Here is a 27,028-nt window from a genome sequence, read left to right on the forward strand (position 1 = left end):
CTCCTTTGGGATTCTTCTTAGAACCACCTAGACAGCACCCAAGATTTCTGGCCAATTTTATGCAGTGTTGGACAACTGGGTATCTTAAATGAATTTCCTAAAATTTGTAGGGAGACACATTATAAACTGCAATTCTAGAAAAATTTCCCTGCAATATTTTTCCATGGGATTACAAACACATAGGGAGAATGTGGTAAAATGGGGGAAGACCAGACCCAGAAACACCAGAGGTCAGAAGTCTCAAGTTCTATGACCGCACACTACAATTGCCATTAGTGGTTGGGTCACTCTTCTCTGTCCTTTAGCTATGCCAATGGTAAAACTAGGTTAGACTATTTCAATGCTGGTATTCTATGATTTCATAGAAGTCAATATTCTGTGATTTCAAAGCAGGTCTCTAAGGAGCATTCTAATGCAAATATTCCATGAATTTATAATAGCTAAAACATTTTATGCGGTTAAATGGAAATAAAGAGGGGACATATATATCATTTTTCTGAAAATCAGATAGTATCTTTGGGGAATGATGTCACCTTGAGCGTCAGTTTTCCTATCTATAAAACAGAAATAACAATATGGACCCTATAAAGTGGTGGAAGTGAGAGAGCTGTAACTCGCTCTCCCTCTCGCTCTCTCTTCCTCCCGAGAGGCAAACCAGAAACCTCTGAACCTTCTCTAAAACAGCTCCTGGGCTCTCTGCGACCGAGCCCGGGTAGGATCGAGAGGACCAAAAGACCAGGAGGGGGCGGGGCGAGAACAAGAGGAGGTAGGCTTTGTTCTCGCCCCGCCCCCGCCCCTCCCTAGATATCGCGAGAGGGCGGGTCCGCTTGGCTTCGGCTTCGGCGTCGGCGTCGCTCCCGCGCTGGGGCAGTAGGCCGGCTTCTCTCCGCTGGCCGCGGTTAGGTGTCGGTGGCGAAGGGCGCGCGAAGGGCCGCCAGCCGCGCGGCGTCGGCCCTGGCGTCTGGGTCGTTGTGTCGTCACAACGACTCCGGTAGTCGTCTCCGCGACAGCAGGTGCGGCCGCTTTAGCCCCAGGCGGGCTCCGCGGCTGCCTGGCGAGTCTGTGCACACGCCCAGCCCTTTCCTTCCTGGACCCAGCGCCAAGCAGCGACGCTGAGCCGACCGCCGGAGCGGCGGGCAATGGCGGCCTCGACGGCCTCGCATCGGCCCATCAAGGGGATCCTGAAGAACAAGAGTTCTACGACTTCCTCTGTGGTGGCCTCGGCCGAACAGCCCGGCCGGAGTGTCGACGAAGAGCTGAGGTGAGAGCCGGGAGCGACGGCCGCGGGTGGGCCTGGGAAGCTCCTCCCCGCTTGGGCGGCCTCGCCTTCCTCCCCGCCGCCGTTACCGGCCCCGACCCCGAGCCTGAGCGCTGACCGGCGACCGGGGCAGCTCTGTGGATGCGGCTCCGGCACCGCTCGGGTGTCCGTCCTCCGGCCAGGGTGCCGGCTAGAGTGATTTAAAGAAGACAGGAGCTATGACGTTTATCATTTTTGTTTTTTGTTTGTTTCTTTTTTAAAAGTATATGCTCAGATGTAATATTTTGTAAAACAAACATCTGATCTTTGAACTTTGGGAAATTAGGAACATTAAAGAATCAAATAGTTTCAGAGCTTCACCTGTTAAGCTTTTATAATTTCTTTAACTTCGTATCTGAGGTATCTAAAATTTTTCAATGATAAGTCTTTTCTTGTTATGTGAACCCTTTAACATCTGGTCTCAAGCCAATAGGAGACCTCTCCATAAAAGAGACCCTTTTCCCCATTTTTCTAATTGAGCTTCCACAGTCATTCCTTTTTAGGTGAAGATCATGCCTCACCCAGTCTGGTATGGTAGATCCTGGTTTGTCATTTTCTCTCCACTAAGGGGAACAAAAATTTTCCAAGTCTTTGGTCTATATTTAATGAAAATATACTTACTGCTAATTGTTTTTGTATCTGCAGCAAGAATTAGGAGTACTTTCTAGTCTTTGTTCCTCTTGGAAGGCATAACTAAACTCAGAACAGTTTAGAGAGTAGCAACTTAAAATGATCTAGTGATGTTTTGGTCTTTCATACTCACACATACACTTGTAAAAAGATGTTGCCCAATAGCATTTTGTTATAGTAAATAATTGGAAACAACCCAAGGTCTGTTAATAAGGACTGGTGAAATATTAATTATGCATTTATATAATGAAACAATACACCAGCCTTTTAAAAAGAATGAGATAGATGTATTTGCACAGAGGAAGATATCCAAGGTGCCATGCTCAATGAAAAAATAAGTAGTACAGTACAGTAGAGTGTAAAACATACCACTGGATTAGAAGTGCTAGGGGGCTTCGGTGTTATTAAGATAACTAAAAGTATAAAGACTCCTCATTCTGGAGAGAAGTTACTGAAATCTGTAAAGTCATAAAGGTAAAATGAGGATGTTTGTAAAAATTTAAAATATTGCAACTAGAGCAAACCTGTTCAAGTATCAATTTAGGTCTATAAAGTGAACTGCTATCAAATTTCCCACCACATAGATTTATGGAAATTTGTGTTACCTTAAAGAAAACACTAAGTAGGATGACAGCATAGAATCATGGCCTTTGGATGCTTGACTTACATTCTCTAACAGGAAATTTTCAAACCTGTCTTTTGGGTAAGCTGCTTCAAGTGGGAATTGGTGGGGAATTGGTTGTAGGTTACTAAATTAAGAAAACAAATCTCACGGGCACATAGCTATAGCAGGAAGACCAAGATAGTTTACAAAACAAACTGCAGAAAGCTCTTATGCAGTTTCAGAGTATTCAACCACAAGAGTATGGTTCTCACTGGCAAGCTTAATTTGAGTTTCTTTTTGTTTGGCTACTTACTGTTTTTCTCTTTCTCTGCTTCCTTATCTTCTACTTATTCTCAACTTTGATCTGCCATAATTTCCTGTGGCCTACTCAGTGGGTTAGCCTCTCTCTGTTATTGGCTGGGGTTTACTTCCAGGTCTTCCTGCCTTGAAAACCACTATCCTAGACTGCTAGCAGGACAGATTCACTTAGAAGGGACCTTTTACAAGGTTCCAGGGTAGATGATTTTGACTGACCTGTCCAGTTGAGAGGGTTAGCACTGAAGTCTTCAGAGCTCTAATTCATTGAGGTTCATGTTTGGTTCCAAGTAGTAAAAGGGGATGGGCTTTTTCATGATCAGTGTTAATGATTACAGTCATGTAGCAAAGAAAATTCTATTGGTAATACACTCCACATTGTTTATGTCATAGCTTATGCAAACAGTATTATTATGAGAGCCTCTTTGAACAGAAATGATAAAAAACAAAAAACAGTTGAACACTCTTTGTAATGTTTTGATTTTAATTTAAATACAACCAGTATTCCCCCTTTCCTGTAAAGAGGACTGAAAATAAATAGCTATCTTAGTTACAATACACTGAAAATTCAGAAACTAATAAGTGTAGTGTAATAGTTTACCTTTTATAAGGCAAAAGAATCTCAGATTACTGTGAAAATGACCAGGGATCTAAGTCAATTCTTGTTACTCTTAGTAGTTCTGTTCTGTATAATAACCACAGACACTGAATTAGTGAGTACTGAACCATTGCTCCAAGGGGAAATACAGAGTTAGGTTCCTGCAAGGTTCCTTCTTGTGCCTAGAGCACTAGACAGCACTTTAGCACTACACTTGGACACACATTCAACAAAAAAGCAAAAAACGTGGTACTAAATGGACTGCAAAAGAGACACTTACTTACAACATGAGTGCTAAAGCAAGAAGATAAAGTATCCCCTTGTTTAACAGCTGGAAAGATGTGCATGGAGCAACTCAAATTTTTCCCTGTTCTGTGCATGTCTGTGAGAGATGGAGAAAACGCCTCAGGTATTGATTTTGGAGTTACAAATTTTATCAAGTAGGCATATTTGCAAATTCAGAATCTGCAAGTAACCATACCTTTTATTGGTGCCTTTATCAAGTTGTAGTTTTCCTTTTTCTGCACATACCACTGCTTCACCCTGGTTTCATTAGTTATGAGGATATTATTTAACATTTTATTTAACACAGAGACATGTTACCAAGGGATTTTTTTTTTCCTAAGGCCAGAAGTTGAGTTGTCTTATTCCAGTGGTCTCTAAACGTTTTGTTGTGTATCTTTTTAGTAGGAAAAAAATATGCTTCAAATATGTTTGTTTATAATTTATCTCATATATTACTATCATTAGATAATATTTCAAGGCTCATTATACACTTAAAGTGAGATTCATATAATGCCATATTTCAAATAGTCCTGGAATATTTTTTATACAGTTCTTGTCAAACTTTTTTTGATGTCTCAGTGCTATTATTTTCTTATTCTTGTTACGGTACTGTTATCGTCAATGAATGGTTTCTTCAGTTACCACTTGTCAGATACCATTTTTTGAGGGTTAGTTCCACTGGACAGAATCTGTAAATCCACATAACCAGTTATAGGTAAATCTCAATTTTATCACATTGTTCAACTAATTAGAACACCACTGTCATCTCCTATGATTTTGGAATTCCCATTCTATCAGGATACCTTGAATATAGTGTACAACTTGTGAAGGTCTAACATAACAGATCTGGTGAGTAGCCATGTGCATTTCATCAGAAATAAGAAATCATGTATTCTAAGATGTACCATGGTTTTATGTACCACCAAGAAAGAAAAAAATACTGTCAATTATAAGATGCCATCCATTTTAAGATACACTGTTTTCAGAGAGGTTGAAATGAGAAACGTGTGCATTTTGAATTGGTGAAAATAATGAAGTTAAATGTTACTAAAGACAGGGCGCCTGGGTGGCTCAGTTGGCTAAGCATTGGACTTGAGCTCAGGTTATGATCTCATGGTCCATGAGTTCCATTAGGCTCTGTGCTGACAGCTCAGAGCCTGGAGCCTGCTTAGGATTGTGTCTCCCTTGCTCTCTGCCCCTCTGCCACTCGCACCTGCGCGCTCGCTCGCTCGCTCGCTCCCTCCCTCCCTCCCTCTCTCTCAAAAATAAACATTAAGAAAAAACTTAGAAATGTTACTAAAGCCTATTTTATGAGAGGTGTTATAGGTTAGTGATTAATCTGGGGCTAGATTGCCTGGGTTTGGATTCTACTAGTTACTAGCTCTGTGACTTCCAGTGAGTTATTCATTATATCCATGCCTAGTTTAATTGTTAAATGAGTTAATAAATGTAAAGCTTTTAACTCAGTACCTCACCCTCAAATGTAAGTCTTCAAGTAGAAATAAATACAGAAGTCTAATTTTTCCCACATCTCAGTAGGTTGTTTTACACAGTATGCTTTGAAGTCTTGAAGTCACTATGTTCCATTCAAATTCTATGGTACTCTCAGGTGATACAGGCAAATTCTGCTTCAAAACATTGTGCTTGAATTAATTGCCTTTAATAAAATTTCATATAAGCATGCTTCAACTTCATCTTTTTCTGCCTGTAAAGGGATATGGACTATAGTCAAAGCCTCACTGAGCAGAGTTTTCCAAAAGTGACTTCTTGATTACTGATTGCTTTTATTGTTAACTCTTACTTTAAAAAGTTCAGTAATCGTGTCAAGCTTCAAAGTATTGTACTTTGTCAACTTATGTAAGTTGAATCTTTATTTAAAGAAAGAACCACTTCTTGAAATGTGCAATTAAGAAGTGTAACACCTTGAAGCAAAATCTTGCTTCCCACTCTAAGCGTGGCTAAAACTTATCAAATGAGCAGGTCACAAGCAACAAGAAGTACGAGTAGGTTTTGAGGTGGCATCATATGAGCTATCAAAGTGAAAGTGAGAAGGGGTGACTTTCTGGACCAGATTTAGGCTGCAGGAAAACCAATCTCCCAAGTGGGAGGAGGAAAATGAAACCAGCAGGTGCTTTCGTGCTCCTAGCAGATCTGCAGTGTAAGTGGTGGTGTCCCTCTTTTTTTCTAGGTAGAGAGAATGAACCGCAGGTCATACAAACAGTTTGGAATTAACCTCAAATCCTGCTTTTTGGATTTTGTTACTCCAAACTAATGTTACTTCTGCCAAAACTTTAGAGATGCTTATTTCCATATTTGGTGTCCTCTGCTGAGAGTTTCTTCTACTTCACTACCTTCTCCCTAAGAATTCCGGTGTGCTTTGTAGCCTGTTGTTTTATGCCCTTATTTAGATTGATGATTTTTCAAGATATTGTTATCTTCTTTGGAGCTGATTAATTCTAAGAATTTCTTTTGTTCTTAGTATTATGTTGAGAAAGTGGAGTAAAGCTTTGAATATATAAAACTTTAGTTCTATTTATAGTGGAGAGTAAATGGCAAACAAAAATTTTGGGCTATATATAATGTAGTGATACATAATGTGGTTTATTATCTTATATATATATTTCTTGGGTTTATATATACACAACATGGTTTAAATCTTTAAATTTGAATGCTTTATATAATTCATCATTGTAAATCTATATAGATGTGAAGAAGTTACTCAGATGTAAAGAACTTAGTCAAACTCAGAAGGTTTCCAGTAGAAAGGCAAAGTATATAAACATAATTCATAAAAGGAAAGTAAGGGGTGCCTGCATGACTCAGTCGGTTAAATGTCCAACTTTTGATTTCCACTCAGGTCGTGATCTCACGATTTGTGAGGTCCAGCCCAGTATCACGCTCTGTGTTGTGCTGACAGCACAGATCCTGCTTGGGATTCTCTCCCTCTCTCCCTCTGTCTCTGCCCCTTCCCACTTGCACTTGCACACTCTCTCAAATAAATAAACTTTTAAAAATAAAAGGAAAGTAAAGTAACAAGCATTTTCCCATATTTATAAGGTAATGAACAAAGAAACCGGCTTTTTTAAATTATTTTTTTAATTTTTAGAGAGAGTGCACATGTGTGAGGGAGAGGGACAGAGAGAGAAAATCTTAAGCAGGCTCCACTGAGCATGGAGCCTGATGAGGGGCTCAATCCCACCACCCTGGGATCATGACCTGAGTCAAAATCAAGAGTTGGTCACTCAACTGACTGAGCCACCCTTTTAAATACTGATTTATACCTGCTCAGGTGGAGAAAACACATGCACAAATACCCAATCTTGGCAAAGTTTGGTGATGATTGGGGACATTACGTATTGTTCTCTCTATTAAAACTTTATGATGGGTACGCCTGGGTGGCTCAGTCGGTTAAGCGTCTGACTTTGGCTCAGGGCATGATCTTGCACTTCACGGGTTCAGGCCGTGCATGGGACCCCTGTGCTGACAGCTCAGAGCCTGGAGCCTGCTTCAGATTCTGTCTCCGTCTCTCTCTGCTGCTCTTCCACTCGTGCTCTGTCTCTCTCTCTCAAAAATGAATAAACATTTAAAAAATAAATAAAAGGTAAAACTTTTACAACATGACACTCCATGTTGTCAATATCAAGAAGTATAAAGCCCTTAATACATTTTAACTTAGATATACCTATCCTAGCAAATTATCCTAAAAATATCATTGAATAGAATGTGCCCAAATATGGTCATTTCTCCTTTATTCTAAAAATTTTTTTTTAAGGTTTATTTATTTTTTTTGGGACAGAGACAGAGCACGAACGGGGGAGGGGCAGAGAGAGAGGGAGACACAGAATCGGAAACAGGCTCCAGGCTCTGAGCCATCCGCCCAGAGCCTGAGGCGGGGCTCGAACTCAGGGACCGCGAGATCCTGACCTGGCTGAAGTCGGACGCTTAACCGACTGCGCCACCCAGGCGCCCCTCTCCTTTATTCTAAATAGGAAAATCTTGGATTTAATATAAATATCTAACATTAGGTGAACAGTTTATTATTGAGTCTTGTGCATTTGTTAAAAAAGACTAGGGGCGCCTGGGTGGCGCAGTCGGTTAAGCGTCCGACTTCAGCTCAGGTCATGATCTCGCGGTCCGTGAGTTCGAGCACCACGTTGGGCTCTGTGCTGACAGCTCAGAGCCTGGGGCCTGCTTCGGATTCTGTGTCTCCCTCTCTCTCTGATCCTCCCTTGTTCATGCTCTGTCTCTCTCTCTCTCAAAAATAAATAAACATTAAAAAAAAAACCTAAAAAAAAAGAGTAGAGGGAAGCCTGGCTGAGTTGGTTGGTGGAGCATGCGACTCTTGATCTCCGGTTGTAAGGTTCAAGCCCCAAGTTGGGTGTAGAGATTACTTAAAATATAAAACCTTAAAAAAAAAAAAGAAAATTAAAGACTAGAAAATGCAATTTTTCTATTTGCTATTTTCAACTTGGCTTATTATGCTAAAATATATATAGTAATAGCTTCCATATTAGTATATTTATTTTATATATTGTATTTATTGTTTTGTATGTGTATGTAGGCTGTGTATGTGTTTTTACATATATACTGATAGCTTATATATTTTTATATAATATATATTATTTCCTATAGTGAAAGAATATGCAGAAATCAAAATTGTTAATGGGTTCAGGTGCTGGTATTGTGATTATTAAATATTATCCTTAATTTTAAGGAAACATTTCTTTAAAAAAAATTTCTTTTTAATGTTTATTTTTGACAGAGAGAGCATGAGTGGGGGAGGGGCAGAGAGAGAGGGAGACACAGAATCTGAAGCAGGCTCCAGGCTCTGAGCTGTCAGCACAGAGCCCAATGCCAGGCTGGAACTCACAGACCATGAGATCCTGACCTTAGCCAAAGCCAGGCACTTAACTGACTGAGCCACCCGGGTGCTCCAAGGAAACATTATTTCTGCTTGTATCCTACAGTTCTTTTTCTCGTATTATCTCACAAAATAGATGTATAGGGTGTTTGGTTTCCCACCCATTAGAAGAACCTCTTAAACTCCAAAGGTCTATCATTCCCCTGTCCTAAGAAGTAATGATGATAAATTGTCATTTTTAATCCAATATTGTTAACATCGTTTAGGAAATAACTTGTTTTCTTTGAAGTTAGGAAGTACCTAACAAGGTCATTAATATGTGTTTATATTTAAGTATTTTGTTGTAACATAATACACGTACGGAAAGGTGTGTTAAATGTAATTTTAAAGTTTAAGAAATTATAAAATTATAGATTATTTATGTTATAAAATTATTATATATTATAAAAACCCCTGTAACCACCATCCTGTTTAAGAAAAAAAAATGTTTCTATTACTTCAGAAATGTCCCCTGCCCTTTCCGGTCACACTCTTTCCTCCCCCCACCCCCAACATAATCACTCTCGTGACTTTTATAGTAATCATATAAGCATACATCCTTACACACTTTAGTTTTGCCAGCTTTCAAACTTTATATATGGATGTGTTAGTTTTCTTTCACAGTATCTTTAATAGGAAGTCTTAATAGAATAGGACTGTCTATTAATACAGGTTTTATGAAACTTTTACCTGTGCTTTTGTTTCTGACTCACGCTTAACTCCAGCTGTCATTTCAGAGACATTTGTTTCTCAGGAGGGAACATTAGCGACGGTATCATAAGTCTTCCTTTTGTTTATTAATTGAATTGCTTTCTTCACAGACTTTAATTCTCTTAAAGCTTGTGTATGTTTGTTTCTTTTGTGACTCTTCTAATCAGAGCTCCTTTATCATGTCTGTTACCTAAATCTTTAGAAATGTATCTCTTCACTGTGAGTTTCCTTATATAGACTATGACCAAGAGCGGACCTAGTCATTTGCTTTCTAAATTCACAGAAACATATAGATAAGAAGTGTTTAGCAAAATGTCTGAAACAGTAGACTTAGTCAAATACAGAACAGGCTGTTTTTTTAGAAAAATTCATTCTGTGGCAGATCTTAAATATTTCAAAATCATTTAAATGTTGAGTCTTACAGGGCAAGATGGACGGTATCCAGTTCAAAAGCAACTTTAAACATCTTTTCAGAATGCCCTTTTCAGCCCATTCTCTTTAGTGCTAAGTGAGATATGATTTCAGGATTTTTAACCCAAAGCTTTAGATTTTAAAATCATAAGGGGCACCTGGGTGGCTCAGTTGGTTGAGCGACTGACTTTGGCTCACGTCATGATTTCACGGTTTGTGAGTTCGAGCCCTGTGCCGGGCTCTGTGCTGACAGCTCAGAGCCTGGAGCCTGCTTTGGATTCTGTCTCCCTCTCTCTCTGCCCCTCCCCCACTCATGCTCTGTCTCCCTGTCTCAGAAATAAACATTAAAAAAAATTTTTTTTTAAATCAAAAAACTCCTTATGTTTTCATGGTACTTGTATAATTTTGTTTTCACAGACAGTATTTCAGTTGATTATCTCAACAACCCTGTATTGTAAGGAAGACTTACTAAAACTCCATTTTATTATAATTTACATGTAGAATAAATATAGCCCAAAGCAGGGTGTTTGTTGGACTTGCCTATAGTCCTAGAACTAGTGAAGAGTAACTAACTGAGACTTGAACCTTAAATATCTGTCTCCCAGTTAAACTGTGTTTTGTTTTTTCTGCCCCAAGACCAGTTATGTATTACTCGATAGATAGCAACTAGACCTCTAAAGAAATCAGTATTATAAAGCAGGGTCTATTTTTCCAGTTTAGTTCAATCAAGTTTTTTTTGTTTTTGTTTTTAAATACTAGTGAGATTTAAATTTGATTAGTTGAAAGTTCAGGTGCATTCCATCCTGAATTTTAAAAAGGAAAAAAGCAACTCTTCAAAGAAGAAATCTTGTTTCTGTTCTTCCAGTGATGGACCCATATGTCTTAATTTTTAACTTTGTAAACAGGCTTTTAAGATTTTACCTGTTTCATGGCAAAGAGACATTAGGTAATTTCTGACTGCTTTTGGGGGAAAAGTGAGAATTGTAGTCTTAGTCACTTGTGGAGTATGTCTGGGCTAACCTTTGCCTCTTGATAAAACAAAGGGTAAGGAACTTGTAGTCAAAAGTACTTAGTCTGTCGTGGAATATTCAGCCTTAAAAAGGAAGGAAATTTTGATACATGCCACAACATAGATAAACCTTGAAGACATTAAGTGAAATAAGCCAGTCACAAAAGAACAAATACTTTATGAGTCTACTTACATGAGGTACCTAGAGTAGTTAAATTCATAGAGACAGAAAATGGAATTGTGGGAGCCTGGGGCTGGGAGAGGGGAGAATGGGGAGTTAGGGTTCAATGGGTAGAGTTTCAGTTTGGGAAGATGAAAAAGTTCTGGAGATTGGGTGGTGGTGGTGGTGGTTTCACAGCAGTGTGAATGTACTTAATGCCACAGAACGACTGTACATTTAAAAATGGTTTAAAATGGTGAATTTTATGTTATGCATATTTTACAATAATAGGAAGAAGAAAAAAGTGTTTAGTCTGAGATAGGGATGCAAGGGGTGCTTTGGAGGAGAAAGCAAGAGAACATAAAAGGCTCACCTGCCATGAGTAGGCACATAAAATTTTGAGGTAACTCAAGGCATGAAGGGCATACGGTGTTAAAGTTTAAATAATGTAATTTTTCAAGAGCATTTCAATCTGGATGTTGGTGGATTTAGGAAAATTAAAAATACCTCACCAATATCTCACTACAAAAACCTCACCAGTGTGGACAAATGCAGAAAAGATTTGAATCTGTGTAAAATCTACATTGATTTTTTTACAGTTTTATTTTCAAGTATATAACCAACGCACAAACTGTGTATGAAAAAAATATTTTTGGGTGGCAGAGAGGTCTTTGATGTCTCTTTTAATGAGATCAGAAGAATTTATAATTAAGTCATCTAATTAGCACGTTAAAAGATGTGTAAATATTTTGTTGAATGGATGTTAACTAATGTTTATAAAACACTTGTTCGTATTTCTCTTTAGTAAATTTATCTCAGGTGCTCTGAATATACCATTTCTTAGCAAACTCTTATTTTTCTAGATTAAAGAAAAACTGAACTGTAATTTTATTTGCAACCTAAATCTTTATTAATGGTATTTAAATTTAGTGAGGTATTCTCTACAGTTTTATGTTCTAATTCTTTTTATTGTTTTGAAAATCTTTGAAAAAATTAGGCCAAGGAAAGTTTTGGTGTTTTTTGTTTTTATTTATTTGTGTGTGTCCAGGCTTCTTTATTTAAGAAAGTTATGAGTGATGTGGGGATTAAAAACAAGAGCATCCTTGAACTTTACCTTCCCTCCATCCAGTTTCCCCCAAACTCCCTGCCCCCACACCCTTTGTGTTCCCAAATCCTTTCTTAGTGAAGAACTTAATCCTAAAGTCCTGGTTTGAACAAACCCCAGGTTTTGTTTCTCTAGCTCTCCCCCTTCCTCTGGCCCCCATTCCTGGGAGGGGCTGGCACCTCACTTTGCATGGGAGAGACCTGAGTGGTGACAGATGGAAGGAAAGGTTTCACTCTTAAGGAGAGGGACTGAAGAGTACAGTGTAGTGAAGTGAGGGCCCCCACTGCCTGGGGTACCAAAATGGAGCCCTGGTGCCAGAGGAAAGGATACTGGTGCCCTTGAGAAAGGGGATGCAGAGCCTCAGAATCCTCTTGTTGCGAACAGTCACTGCTTGTTTGCCCTTCTGCCAACGATTGCAGAACCACACTCATACTACATCCTTCTCAAGCCTGAGCTGCTGGGCATTGTGGCTGATCTGTTGCAGGGTAGGTTTTGGAGCATGTCCTCCAGGTTGCCTCTCATTCAGTTCTTGACACTTGTTTGCTTTCTCTTTTGGGCTTGCCCAAGGGTCTCTGCTTTGCATAGCTCCTGTGGATTTTTGTTGTTGTCACCTTCCTCCACCCACTTCTGCAGGGGCCACACCTTACACATGTTCTTGAAACTGAGCTTCAGAGCCTCAAAACAGCACATGGTCATTTGGCTGAGCAAGAGAACCTCCAGGGTGAGCCCCACATTGGCCTGAGCATATCCCAGGGTGATCCGCTTCTGCTTCAGGAGCTTGGCAAATTGTTCCAGGTCTGCAGAGCTTTGATGTCCTGGGACTCCTTAGGGTTTTGCTCAAGCTTCACAGCCCCAGGTGGGGCACTGCAGAGATTGGGGGAGGCCCCCTCAGAGTTGTTCTCCACCCTGGCTCCCCACTCACCCTCCAGCTGAGAGGTCTCCAGGCTGCCAGGACCTCCAACCTGAGGTCCACAGTATGCCATCTCCCCTCAGAATTCGTACAGCATGCGGGCGTGGGGGAATCCCCCACATCTCAGGGCCTGGCCCAAACCCCCTGTCCCATTCCTGACCCACTGGGAGGGCCTTGGAAGCTCAGCCAGGTCTGAGGGTCAACCCAGCTGGGCTCTGGCCTTCCCTGCCCATCATCTCCATTGCCTATCGCCTCCACTGCCTGGAGGGACAAGAAGGCCAAAGCAGAAACCAGGTATCCCACCATGAGGAACAGAGGCACCCCAAGCTCAGGGCCTGGAAACATCTTGTTGTTTTTTATTGAATGGTTACTAGTAGATGAAAAATCCTCAACTAATATCATGCAGTGTGTAAATTTCAGGTTTTTTGCTGTTGTTAATTCCATAGGTCAGATAAGACTAAGCATGTCATAATGTAATAGTGTCTTGAATGCCTGGTGAAGATTCTAAATAGTGTTTTTAATATGTGGGCACTAAATATTCTATAAAATATTTACTGACATTTATTGTAATTACTTAGGCTTTTACCCTAAGTCACTTTCTATTCCAAGAAAGTATTTGTAAAAATACAAGCTAGCAGTCAAATAGAAGTTGAAATGTGGGATTTGGATGTTTGTGAACTTTAGATGTGCACATTTTTTATCTTTTACTTCACTAAGGAAATTTGTTTTTCTTTTTAATTTTAGTAAAAAATCCCAGAAGTGGGATGAAATGAACATCCTGGCGACATATCATCCAGCAGACAAAGACTATGGTTTAATGAAAATAGATGAACCTAGCACTCCTTACCATAGGTAATGTTTCCCAGACATTCCTTTTTTACTTCCATTTTGCATTCGATTTGAGCTTCTGGATAACAGCTGATTTAAGTTTCTGTATGATTTTATACTTGCTACTGGAGCACTAATCAGTAACTTAACTGAATATTTTTGTATAATAGTATAAGTAATATGTAACTTTAAAATTTGGGGGATCCATTTGTACATCATAATTGTAGTAGTAAATGTTTGTTGTAACTCAGTGGTCCCTAGTAAAAACACTAAAAACAAGAATAAACATGAAGATTGTGACAAAGGTAGAAAGAGATAATGAAATAGGTACAGGTACTGAAACTCAATACTAATAAAGCTTGAGGGAAGAAATAGACATATTATTTATGAAAAGTTAATGCCCTTGTTTTTCTAATTACAAGTATATAATATAAAACATGTCTTAAAGCTTTTATTGTACCAGAAACAAAAATCAGAGCTTTCTTCCTTTTCAATAATTGTAATAGATAGATATCCTTTATTATCTGTGTTGGTTAGAAATAACTATCCAAAAAGAATTAAAATTGTATGTGACTGAAAAAAACAGTCATAGGCATTATTTTTAGACTGTTTATATTTAAAATATAATAAATCTGAATGGTATTTTATTAGGTACTGCTCCCCCCCCCCCCCACCCTTACCTTACCTATATCCTTCCTCTGGGAGTTGTCAAAGTTATTTGGTCCTTAAGTAATTGAGGCTACACACACACACACACACACACACGTGTGCTTTGCTTTTATTGACTTAGTGCTCTTTTAAAAAAAAAATTTCTTTTTTAATGTTTATTATTTTTGAGAGAGACAGAGTGCAAGCAGGGGAGGGGCAAAGAGAGAGGGAGACAAAGAATCCCAAGCAGGCTCCCATGCTCTGTGCTGTCAGCCCAGAGCCCAACATGGGGCTTGAACTCACACTGCGAGATCATGACCTGAGCTGAAGTCGGCTGCTTAACCAGCTGAGCCACCAGGCGCCCCGACTTAGTGCTCAGTTTTACCAATTTCTTTAATGGCCCTTTTTAAAAAGAATTTTATTTAATAGAAGATGCTTTTAATAGATCTAATCATGTTATACTAAAGAATTTCACACTGTTGGAGTGCCTGGGTGGCTCAGTTGGTTAAGTGTCCAACTCTTGATTTCAGGTCATGATCTCACAGCTCATGAATTCGAGCCCCGTTTTGGGCTCAGTGCTGCTCGTGTGTAGCCTGCTTGGGATTCTCTCTCTCTACCCCTCCCCTGTTCTCTCTCTCTCTCAAATAACTAAACTTAAAAAAAAAAATTCACAGTGTACAAAAGTTATGCTTCTATATATATGTACGTATGTGTATATATACACACACAAACACATGATTCGTCTGTAAATTTTATAGCATAACCTAGAGTTGTCTGTAGAAGTTTTGCAAATTGATAGATTATTTTATCCTCCTCCGTTTAATTATATCCAATAATATAAATGAGTTTATTTCAACTTCCCATGGAAAAAAGAGCATTATCTAAACTATAGCACTTATTTCACTTGTCTCCTCAACCAGAAAAGGTATAAATCAGCATTTTTTAAAAATATAGGTGACTTCTGCTTTTTTCCAGCAACTTGAGAATTAAAGATGCCCATGTTTGTAATTAAGTGGGGAGAAAATGTTTTATTAGAGTTAGATTGGGAAAGCTAAATATAAAACTTTCTGAATTAGGTCTTTTAGGATCTAATTCTGGTATTTTACCTAACCTTATGTCTATATAGATCATTTGTTTCTGTCTTCAGGTTGATGTACAAATACATATTCTGAAACCAGACAGTGGTTTTTTTATTGTTTTCCTACATATTTGTTTCCTCCCGCTGGATGGAATAATTGGAGTATTTTTATTTTTTACAAATGATTCGAGTTGTTAATATTTATTTTCATGGCTACAGTAGATCATTTTGAGGATTTTCTTGATTAGTGCTGAATTTTTAAATATCTGCATGAAATAGAAACAAAATTAAGGCTTGAAGATGACAACAGAGCTATAAATATGTTGATACAACTAAATCAATAGAATTACCGTTCTCTACCTTGCTTTTCTGCTTGAAAAATTATAGTTCAGGTATTAATTATAATGTGCTGTCATTCTAGTATGGTAGGTGATGATGAAGATGCATTGAGTGATTCAGAAACCACTGAAGCCTTGACCCCAGATATCTTAGCTAAGAAGTAAGTACTGAAGACTACTATGAAGCATTTTTACTTGTGTTTAATTGTGCAAAGTTAAATGCATTCCACTTGTACAAGTGTGAAAAAGCATGTGCTAAATTTATCTGGATTTTTCATAGCAACTTGTTTCTAGATTAAAATCAAAGTATGCAGGTAGCAGAAAGATTAGAGTACTAGAGGCTGGTACTCAGGTTCCTTTTGTCAATACCCTATGCTTTTTTTTTTTTTTTTTTTAATATCCTGTGTTTTAAAGATCTAAGTAAGATGGAGTATCTGGTTGGCTCAGTCAAAAGCATGGGACTCTTGATCTTGGGGTCATGATTTCGAGCCCCATATTGGGTCTGCATCTAGAGATTTCTTAAAAATAAATAAACTTTAAAAAGGATTGAAGTAAGAAAGGCAAAAATAAGTGGGTTCATAAACAAAAAGCTCTATTCCTTTGCTGTTCATTGATTTCTGTCACCCTCCACTGTTCTTGTTGCTTACTGGTTTCTATACTCATTCCCACTTTATTTTATTTTCCTCATCAGGTTATAGCTAGCATATTAATGATCTTTAAATGTTTTTATGAGACTGAGAAGTTGAATGAGACACTCAGTAAAAGAATATCACAGTGTTGATGTCTTTGTAAATGATTGTTGTGTAGATTAGCTGCTGCTGAAGGCTCAGAGCCAAAGTATCGGGTTCATGAACAAGAAAGCAGTGAAGATGAGGATAGTGACCTCTCACCTGAAGAACAAGGTAGTTGATTTCCTTTACTGCTTTTAGCAGTGTGCTAATAATTTTTGCTAAAATGAATTCATTATTTAATAATAAATGTATTTAATAATCATTATTTGAAGGTTGTCAAGTGGTTTTCCTTTTGAGGAAGTGGATGGTGGAGGGATTAGGGAGCAACATTTTTATAATTCAGATTCTGCTTGTGTGGGTTTATTGGATAACAACTCTCCTCCCCCCCCCCCCAATTGCAGGAATTTGGGAAAATATTACCATCTTTTTGTAAGTGTTATTTTCTTTGTACCTTTTTTTTACTATTTGGTATAGAGTAGATGCTCAGTAAGTATTTAGTAAATTAATGCTTTAGAGTCTTTGAATATTTGGGTGATCCTAAAATGTATAGCAGTGAGAGCTAATTTCCCAATTGCTTGTGCTTTTTCTTTTTTTAAGACAGCAGTGAAACTTACCAAATGAACCAAGATGATTAGATGTAGAGTGAAGATCTTTATTAGGTCCCATTGAACAAAAAGAACAGTAATATCATAGACAAGGAGATAAAGAGCTCTCTCAACAGGGTTGGAAGAGGCTCTTGTAGCCCACAAGTAGATAGACAGTTAAGGCAGTGCTACCTATTCATGGTTTCTGTTTTTACAAATAACACTGGTTATCTGTGGAGGTAAGAAGACAAGATATTTCACTTTGTTACTTTTTAAACTTTTTGACCATGTCAATGTATAGTTTTTTCAAGAATTAAGATTGTTTATATAGTTTGTTTTTAACTATTTTTAAAAGGAAAATCCAAGCCTACCTATATAGGGAAAACGATGCAAGTAAAACACACGTACCCTCACAAAAAGAAAAAGAGAGTAGTAGTGTACTTGAAGCCACAGATGTTAACCTGTACTGTAAAAGAGTTCTGAAATTGTACGGCTAAGATTTTGAATATTTTGCTACTTAATCCTCAAGATCTTTGTCATGTGTAGCTCCTAAGATATAATTTGTTATTCCTGTCTGTCATCTTCAGAATATAGCATATTCAACAAACTATGAGGGTCTGAGCCTAATTGTTATACAAAAGAGCCATATACAGATAGCCTAATCTCAAGTTGTATTATAGGTCTTCTACCCTCAGTGACTTCCTAATTACTTTACAAAAATATACTCCAAAAGACCCTTGAAAACAGTTTCAAATAGAAGTTGTTTCTAGACCTAGATTCCTCATTATTCTCTTGAAAACATGATCTGTTGAGAAAAGGAATTTATCATTAATCTATACTGTCAGTTTTCATTAAGGGATTTTTCCTCAAATTGTAGTTTCATGGATTAGCCAGCAGGGGGAGCAATTTGATTACAATTTCAAAAGTTCAGTTCCTACTGGTAGAGTTACTGACTCATGTAGGTGTTTATTGCTTTTAAACAAATTACATATTTGAAAATCTTTGTTTATTGGTAGAAATTCTTAGAAAAAATTATCTTGTAACTGATAGTATAACAATTAAGACACAGGCTATGGAGTCAGACAAATCTAAATTTGTACTCCAGGTATCTCTTGTCTAATTTGTAATTTCTCTGAAGTTCAGCTTCTTCATTTCAAATTGGGATCTATAAAAATATTTAGAGGTAATGCGAGCATTAAATAAGATAAAGGATTTAAAGCACTTAACATTGATTCATATTGTAAGTGTTCAGTGAATAATAACTTTTAATAATTTAAATAATTGGTATGTTCTGCATTATATTATTTTATAGAATAGTTTTAAATTATATTATTTTATAGAATATTATTATTTTATAGAATTTTATAGAATATTTATATTATATTATTATTATATTACTTTATAGAATAGTTTTTTAAAAGTGTACAAAAGAGACTCACTTGTGAAGTTCACATGGAGAGTTGACTATTGTTAGAGCCAGGGCTGAAATCTTAATGTCCTTGTACTCTTTGCAATGTGTTTCTCTACCATACAAGGATTGTAGATAAAATGGGCATAAATATTCAAAGAAGATTGAGACCAGTAGTATTAGCATTTTTCTATGAAATGAATAGATTGCATATTTTAAATTTATGTCATACATTTTAAATATTGTAAAATTAGGATATATCTGTAACAAGCAAAACCAAATTCAACATCTCTTAGAATTTAAATAATTTTCTTAGACTATCAATAGTGTTCACAAGAAACACGGTAACATCAACTCCTTGGAAGAAGAAACTACAAATTAAAACAGCATCTTAGTACCTTTCTTTCCTTTCAGATCAACAAAGACTAGAATGAATGACAATTTTTCTTTGGCTGTGAATGTGGAGAAATAAGTTACTGATACACTGTTGGTGGGCATGAAAAATGGTTTGGCTTTTCTGGAGGGCAGTATAGCAATATATGAGCCCCAAGCTTTAGAAGAAAATGACACCCTTTGATCTAGCAATTCAGTTTTCCAGAGTCTGTTCCAATGTTTTGTAAACATTTTTTACAAAGTCCTACTCAGTATACATGTATGCATAAATTACAAAAAGAAAAATTTCACAAAACAGTACTCACCTTTACTATATGTAGTGCAATCCAGTTTATTCTGTTTTCATTTTCTAAAAAATGCTGGTTGTGACTCACTAAAGAGTCCTGATGCATGATTTGCAAAAAACACTAGTTCATGTTGAGAAAATAATAGAACCAAAACACAAAAAATGTATGTGTATTACACTATAAAAACTGAAAATACAAAGGTGGGGAATCAGAAGTCTTTCACCCAAGAATAGAGGATTAAATGGTAACTCAGTACTTTACAACCATTTAAAACATATAAATCTGCTATGTACGTGGCAGAATTTTACTATATCTTCATATACCTTATTGTCTAAACTCGGGATCATTTTAGAATGAAAGAAAGGGTCATACTATATTTCATCAGATGGTGCACATAAACTAAACTTGCCTGGACAAACAGGGACATACGGTAATCCTAACTATAGAGTAAGTGAAAAAACAGCATATATAAAAATATATGAGTTATTTTTAGAAAAAAATTTTTAGAAAATGCTCTAAAGTTAATGGTAATTTGAGTGAGGAAATTGTTTTGTTTTGTTTTTAAGTTTCTGCCATAAATGTATGTTGCTTTGTAATGATAAATATTACCTTTTTAGTAAATATATCTGGTATTGGAGGCAATCAGAACCATTTTTAAGAATTTATTATTAAGGTATAATTGATGTTACATTAGTTTCAGACACACAGCATACTGATTCAACAACTCTATACACTACTCAGTGCTCATCATGATAAATATAGTCACAGTCTGTCACTGTAGACAATGATATTATGGTATTACTGACTGTATTCCTTATGCTGTATTTTACATCTCCATGACTTATTTTGTTACTGGAAGTTTGTAAAACCATTTTTTGTATGTTTTTTTATCATTGGTTTTTACATCATCTGAATACTTGAAAGGCATCACTAAAAATTTAGTCATGAGGATTTGGTCTTTTTATTGGCCTCTTTTTTAAATTTTGCTTCCTTCTATCATATCATATTCTCAAACAATAAATCAAATCACAAAAGTAATTTTTAAATAGAGAAGAAGAAAGATGCCTGGCAAGATCTTGGTAGTTTGAAACAAATGTTTATGGAATACTGAGATGGCTGTTAGTCTCAGAACTTGCCTTCTTCCAACCCAAATAGAAGCTGAAAAGTGATTGATCAATACTAACAAGAGCTATAAATGCCTACTTTTGAAACATAAATAAGTGTAAGGCATCTGTAAGTGCAAATGATGGTGAAAACTTAGAGGGAATTAGAGGAGATTGAGAAAGTACTTTGAATAGTCTTATTCTGAGCTTTCTCTGTGCTTTTTGGGCATTGAAATGGTTTAATGAATACTGTAATAAAACTGTTACAAATGAATTTTAATGCTCTTGTTTGACAGAATAAACAGTTGGCAATTTTATGTCACCCCCCCTTTTTTTTATTTACTGGTCTAAGAAGTTTTAAAATCTCAGAACTATTTCTTCGTAAACAGTTAATGTTTAAATGCTATTTACAAAATATCAGTTATATTTATTTGCCACTAACTTTGTATATCTGTGCTGAAGACCATTAATGAAAGAATAGTCTAGGGTCACTTCACTGTGCCTTATAATAGCCTTTTCTTAAAATTACTCTGGGAATGAGGTTATGTGTTTAGCTAGCAGTGTCTTAAGTCACGGCAGTTTTTTAGTGGATAATAGGAATTTTAAAAGGAATTTGTAATTATAAAAATGGAAGACTAAAATTACCCCATAGTTCTTTGACCCAGAATTATAACCACTGTTATTTGTTGAGTTATATTTTCTGTGTGTATGCATACAAATGCGTGCAGGCTTTGTACCTGACATATGTATGGTATTATATACCTTGCTTTTTTTCTCATTCTACTCTTGAGATTTTTCTTGCATCTTTACGTTTTCTTCACAAATGTAACTATTAAGGGCTTTTATTCCTATTCTACCTTTAAGATGTACTTGAACCATCTAAACGAGATCGGGCCAGGTAGTAAATAGTTTAAGTTTTGTGGGCTATATAGTTGCTATTGTACCTAGTCAACCCTGCCATTCTGCCACTGAGTTCAAAAGCAGCCTTAAGCATTACAAAGACAAGCTAGCATGATTGTGTTCCAATAATAGTTTATTGACCAGACAGATGCAGGCTGTAGTTTCCTAGTCCTTGAGCTAAAGACTTCCTAAGCCTACTTTTTGTATATTGTAGAAAAAAAGCGACAATTTGAAATGAAAAGAAAGCTTCACTACAATGAAGGACTGAATATTAAATTAGCTAGACAATTAATTTCAAAAGACCTGCATGATGATGAGGAAGATGAAGAAATGTCAGAGACAGCAGCTGAAGAATGCATGAACGTGGAACAATCAAATCAAGGTTAGAGGTTTCTGAAATCATCACTGATACTCTCATGATTCTTTGTGCCTAAATAATATACTTTGTTTTGCTTTACACATAAGTTTGAAGAACCTCAGAAAAATTTTTTGAAATTCACTTATGCCAAACTTTCTAAAACTAAAATTTCAAGCCCTATGGCTAATTTCAAAATAAAGTTTTTGTGCCCAGGGTTGATTTAAGACCACGCATTAAGTATATGGCTGGGGTTTTTTTGTTTGTTTACTTAGTTTAAGCAGTGATGTTTATCTTTAAATTAAGCTGTGTTTTCTTTTTGATGTTTCAGAGTGTATTTTATCTGTCATACCAATCTAAGGTTTAAACTTTTTAAAAGAAACCTGTTTTTAATATGGAAGACTTATTTAACATCCTTTCAAGTACAAAGTATGTCAGATCTTTCCAGTGTTGATTCTTTTGAGTGTTGGATTGATAAAATATCTGGCTGATTTTTCTATTTGTTTTTAAGTCTCAGACAGTTAGCCCTTGCAACTTACCAGCTCTTGATCCATCATAGTGAATAGATTTTATTTATTTTTAATAAACTGTTATTCTGGTATTTAATGTAGGTGAATCTTCTGTACCGCTAATGCAGATTTTGTGCCCATTTACCTTCTCTTTGTACTTGAAAACTGATGCTTTGTACTTGAAAACTGGAGATCGGGGGCGCCTGGGTGGCGCAGTCGGTTAAGCGGTCCGACTTCAGCCAGGTCACGATCTCGCGGTCCGTGAGTTCGAGCCCCGCGTCAGGCTCTGGGCGGATGGCTCAGAGCCTGGAGCCTGTTTCCAATTCTGTGTCTCCCTCTCTCCCTGCCCCTCCCCCGTTCATGCTCTGTCTCTCTCTCTGTCCCAAAAATAAATAAACGTTGAAAAAAAAATTAAAAAAAAAAAAAAAAGAAAACTGGAGATGTAAGTTACTTTATTTGTTGTGCCTCATAGTTAAATCTCCGGAAAGTAAATAATTATTAGTGTTTTAGTGAGCATATATGAAATATGAGTCTGTGGTGTAGGACCTGATGATTGTGTCTCATTTCATGTCCTAATTGTAATGTTTTTGTTATTCTATATTATGCTTTAGCCTTTCATTTTGTTTCATATAGCGTTTCATTTCCATTTTATTCACCATAGGTTTTTTTTTTTTTTAGTTTATATGTAACTGAACAAACTACATTTTAAGTAATTACTGTTACATGTCTCTCTCTTCCTCTTTTAAAATGTATTATCCATTTTTAATAGGGACATACCCTAATCAGTCTTTGTTTCCCATTTACCTATATATCTCAGTGATGTATTTTTTTATGTATTCAAAGTGAACATTTTTTTGGTTATAACTTTTCATCAATTTCTGCTCAGACTTTCAATATCAATTCTTAGTGACAATGGCAAAGCACTAGGAATACCCCTCATTTGCTGGAAATTTGCACCAGTACCACTGTGCAAATATTAACAGGATTTTTTTTAAGTCATGGCTTTTGACAAATAACTCTGGCCTTTTGTCTGTCATTGCTTTTAAGACTTAGATTTCACACCTTTAGTAATGTAAACACTTTTTTTTTCATTTAAATACAATAGATGATTAAAATTGGTGTTAGCTCAGTGCCTGATTTTTCTTCAGTAGGGATGAAGTACTCCTTACACAGGAATTTATTTTACTTAGCATTATAAAGTCCACAAGGATAGAAAAGACTGTAATAAGGCATAAGGAAGTAAATTCCTTATTTGTCCTCTAATCTTTTTGAGACTTTAAAAAAAAAATCTTAATTGGCTTTTAAAATCTCCAGGTCCTGGGGAGCCTGGGTGGTTCAGTCAGTTGAGCGTCTGACTTCGGCTTAGGTCATGATCGCATAGTCTGTAAGTTTGAGCCCTGCATCAGGCTCTGTGCTGACAGCTCAGAGCCTGGAGCCTGCTTCCTCTTCTGTGTCTCCCTCTCTCTCTGCCCCTCCCCCACTCATGCTCTGTCTCTTTCTCTGTCAAAAATAAATGAACATTAAAAAATTTTTTAAGAATATTTAGGAAATATACACACGATTTTATGTCACACTGATTAGGCTACATCAAATATAACTTGTTTTTTAGGTTTTTATATTTGTTTATCATCCATAACAGTGGAAGGGGACTTTAGCTCAGGTAGTTAAGGTTGGCAGTACACAACAAATTATATTGACTTTTTTTCTTTTTTCTTTGCAGGATCTACTACAAGTGACCAACTGCAAAACAAATCACAGAGTTCATAGAAAAGACTTTTTCAACACTGTAATTGTCAGATATAAACCCTGTTACTATAATACACTGCTTCTTGTTCTCAACAATTCATGACTTAAGTACCAAAATGCATACCAATTATTATATATTGCCAAGAATTAAATAGAGACTAATTAGACTGAAATGCCTACTTGATACATATATTCTTGTGCCTAGTACTTCACCACAAATACAGCATAATGTCATCAGTCCAAAACTGAGGTTTTATAAGAACACTGGTTAATTTGTATAAGATATTATATAGCTTTTTATGCTTTAGAAGTTAAATAATATCTCTTGGGGGGGGTTCTAATTTATTCACTTCTAGATGTGATAGCTCTTATAAAAAGTTTTTTTTTGTTTTTTTTTGTTTTTTTTTTTTTTTTAACTCAAATCCAGTTGGAGCAACCAACCAATTATATAGGCTGATAAAATACTGAGTCTAAGAAGTATTTTAACATGTGTCTTCAACTTGATTTGTCTGTTTAATTGAAAAGGATTATAAGAGTAATTGTTGCATTTTCTGGCCTATTATCTTTAAAATTACCCTTGACTTTCTTTATGTTTACAAGGACAAGATTGAATTTTTTCTCATCAAAACTAGCTTTTTTCACAAATAAATTATCAGGTTAAACTTGCACTAACATCTGCTCTGTTTTTTGTACACTTGATGGGCAGACTTTCAGATCAGTTTTTTAAATAAATGTAATTCTAATACGGTCTCAACATTCCCTTTATATGCCTATTTTGACCTCCTGCTTTTGTTTCTTACTCCTTTCCACATACACATACACAGTCCTTTACCTTAAAAGGTCATAAAGACTGGCATGAAATTAGGAACTCCTCCTTCTCTCACATATTCTATCATTTGCTGCTACAATGAAATTTTTATTTTGAGTATCAATGCCTATTAGCTCTAATACATGGAGAAAATTGAATAGCACTGTACTATAGACAGGAAATACAGTTGAACTGCGGAATTTCTACACCTCTATGATTTACAGCTTGCTAATTAAATTGCTATAATTAGTTTATTGTTTGACTCGATTAGACCTTAGAAAACGACTAACAGGTTTTTTGCATGAGAGAGAATTGTGTGTAACCAGTGATATGATGATAATTGCTGAATGTGCAGACAGAAGTAATCCTGAACAGTTTTTAATTTAAAATTTTTAAATAGTCCCTGCTTTAAAGGGAGTATGATAATGTATACTATGACAAATGTACTTTATTCTTCTAACACAGTAAGATCTGGATTTTTTTCCTGAGCTGAAGTGCAGTTCCTGTGTATCTTAGTTTAGTGGTAGTTTCATTTCTAGTCAATTATTTGTATCTTAATTTTTTGTCAGTACCAAAAGAATTCATTATATGAACAGACTTTTAAAATAGTTTCTGTATATTGTATATATGAAATGGCTTTTATTGAACAGCTTATCTTCCACTTGCAAGTTTATGGAAATACCAATATGTCAGAATAAATAAAAAGTGGGAGAATTCTTTGCTGTTAGAAGAATGTGCTTATTATTTTGAATGGCGTTTTTTTAAATGGGATCCAATCAGAGACTTTTGTTTTTTTTTAATTTTAGAGAGAGCATAAGCAGGGGAAAGGGGCAGAGGGATAGAGACAGAGAAAGAGAATCTTAAGCAGGCTCCATGCTCAGCGTGGGGCCCGACGTGAGGCTCGATCTCATGGCTGCGAGATCATGACCTGAGCCAAAGTTAAGTCTTGGATCCTTAACTGACTGAGCCACCCACACGCCCCCAATCAGAGTGCCTCTAAGCTGTGTAGTATTCTAACAAACTTATTAGCTCATAATACCACTGATTTATAAACAAGATTGTTTTTATCTTTGCTTTCTGAATTTAGAAAGTTGAGGTATTCTTACCAGTTTATATCCGCTTTGGGGGATTTAAGCTTATATACATATGTGTGTACATATGTTCATGTACAAAGACTTCTTGGTTTTCTCATTTTGAGTTCTTAGAAAGTATCCACATGCTCTTTATTTGTGGAAATAACTGTTATATGGTGAGGAAAAGGTAAGACTTTCAACGACCGATTTGCCTTACTCTTTTCTACAGACTGTCTCAAAATGTAAATCACAGGCAAACTCTCATTTCTGTTTTCAGGAAGTAGCTAATTATCTCCGAGGAGTAAGACATGGAAATTGGTATGCTCATTAGGATTTTAGGTAGTTGAATGTAACTGAGTAAAACTGTTTTCATCATGTTATGAGTTCCTCATTGACTTGATATTGGACTATGTAAAAAATGAATCTTTATATAAGTTCAAGTTAGATTTTCCATGGAGAAAGTTATCTGTCAGTATTTAGTTCTAGCCAAGGTAGATTTTATTTTCAACTTTGTAGTCCGTATCATTTCTGCTTAACTCTTTGGGTATCATCTTTTTTATTCACTTTTCAGTCTGACATTCAGCAGTGATGCTCTTTAAAGTCTGAGACATATAATGGTATGAAAGATTGTTAAAATAAGAATAAATTGAATATGGAAGGAAAGTGCGATTTTCCCTTAGACATTCATTTCATTTACATTTTTCCTCTTTTAAGTTAGTATAGTAAACATCGTAATAAACTATAGTAGTATGACCATTTTCTGCCTGTGGATTTTATTTTCTTGCTACCCGGCTATTTTAGGACTATTCTGTTGGTCAAGTGTTCTGGATACCAGGAGGGGATCTTGGACTATATTGTAGCAAATCAGTTGTTTTGTGATGGAAATGGTAACAAGAGCTACCATTTCTTGAGAACATATTGTTTGTTCTTGCCCAGCATTGTGCTAGGTCTTCAATATCCAATCCTTAAAAACAACCACACAAAGCAAGTGTTCTTATTAATACTTTGTAGTGAGGAAAAAGCTGTTGGCCAAGTTATTCAATCTCAGTTTCTCATAAATGATAATGACAGGATCAAATCCAGACCAACTAAATATCATCCTCTTTATCCATGCTTTTTCAGATGTAGAAAATTATCTTAGAAATTGCATCTTACAAATAAACTTTATTTGGATTACTGATACACATTGTGTGCTATAGAAGTAATATTTTTCTAGAGTGTTTAGTTTGGGATTTTATTTCTTGTTTTAATCTTAAAACTTGGGAATAATTTTATTTTGTTTGAGGTTAATATGCCACTTAGAA

The 27,028-nt window shown here is 36.3% G+C and overlaps 1 protein-coding gene and 1 pseudogene across 1 annotated transcript; one reads left to right on the forward strand and one right to left on the reverse strand.

Moving 5' to 3' along the window:
• The first annotated feature begins 814 nt into the window (after positions 1-814).
• Positions 815-25,384, forward strand: PPP1R2 (protein phosphatase 1 regulatory inhibitor subunit 2). The gene is made up of 6 exons (XM_027061153.2): positions 815-1,261; positions 13,680-13,787; positions 15,911-15,988; positions 16,635-16,729; positions 21,448-21,615; positions 23,818-25,384. Exons 1-6 carry the CDS (start codon positions 1,140-1,142, stop codon positions 23,862-23,864), a joined length of 618 nt encoding a protein of 205 aa, XP_026916954.1. The 5' UTR covers positions 815-1,139; the 3' UTR covers positions 23,865-25,384.
• Positions 12,157-13,241, reverse strand: LOC106989848 (POU domain, class 5, transcription factor 1-like; annotated as a pseudogene).
• Positions 25,385-27,028: the final 1,644 nt, after the last annotated feature.

The sequence above is a fragment of the Acinonyx jubatus genome, chromosome C2 (assembly GCF_027475565.1).
Source record: "Acinonyx jubatus isolate Ajub_Pintada_27869175 chromosome C2, VMU_Ajub_asm_v1.0, whole genome shotgun sequence".
Classification (NCBI taxonomy): domain Eukaryota; kingdom Metazoa; phylum Chordata; class Mammalia; order Carnivora; family Felidae; genus Acinonyx; species Acinonyx jubatus.

Excerpts from the sequence above, each read along its gene's own strand:
- PPP1R2 (XM_027061153.2), top strand. The coding sequence starts at position 1,140 with ATGGCGGCCTCGACGGCCTCGCATCGGCCCATCAAGGGGATCCTGAAG. Across the intron at positions 15,989-16,634 it reads CCAGATATCTTAGCTAAGAA|ATTAGCTGCTGCTGAAGGCT; the intron begins GTAAGTACTGAA and ends ATTGTTGTGTAG. Across the intron at positions 21,616-23,817 it reads CGTGGAACAATCAAATCAAG|GATCTACTACAAGTGACCAA; the intron begins GTTAGAGGTTTC and ends TTTTCTTTGCAG.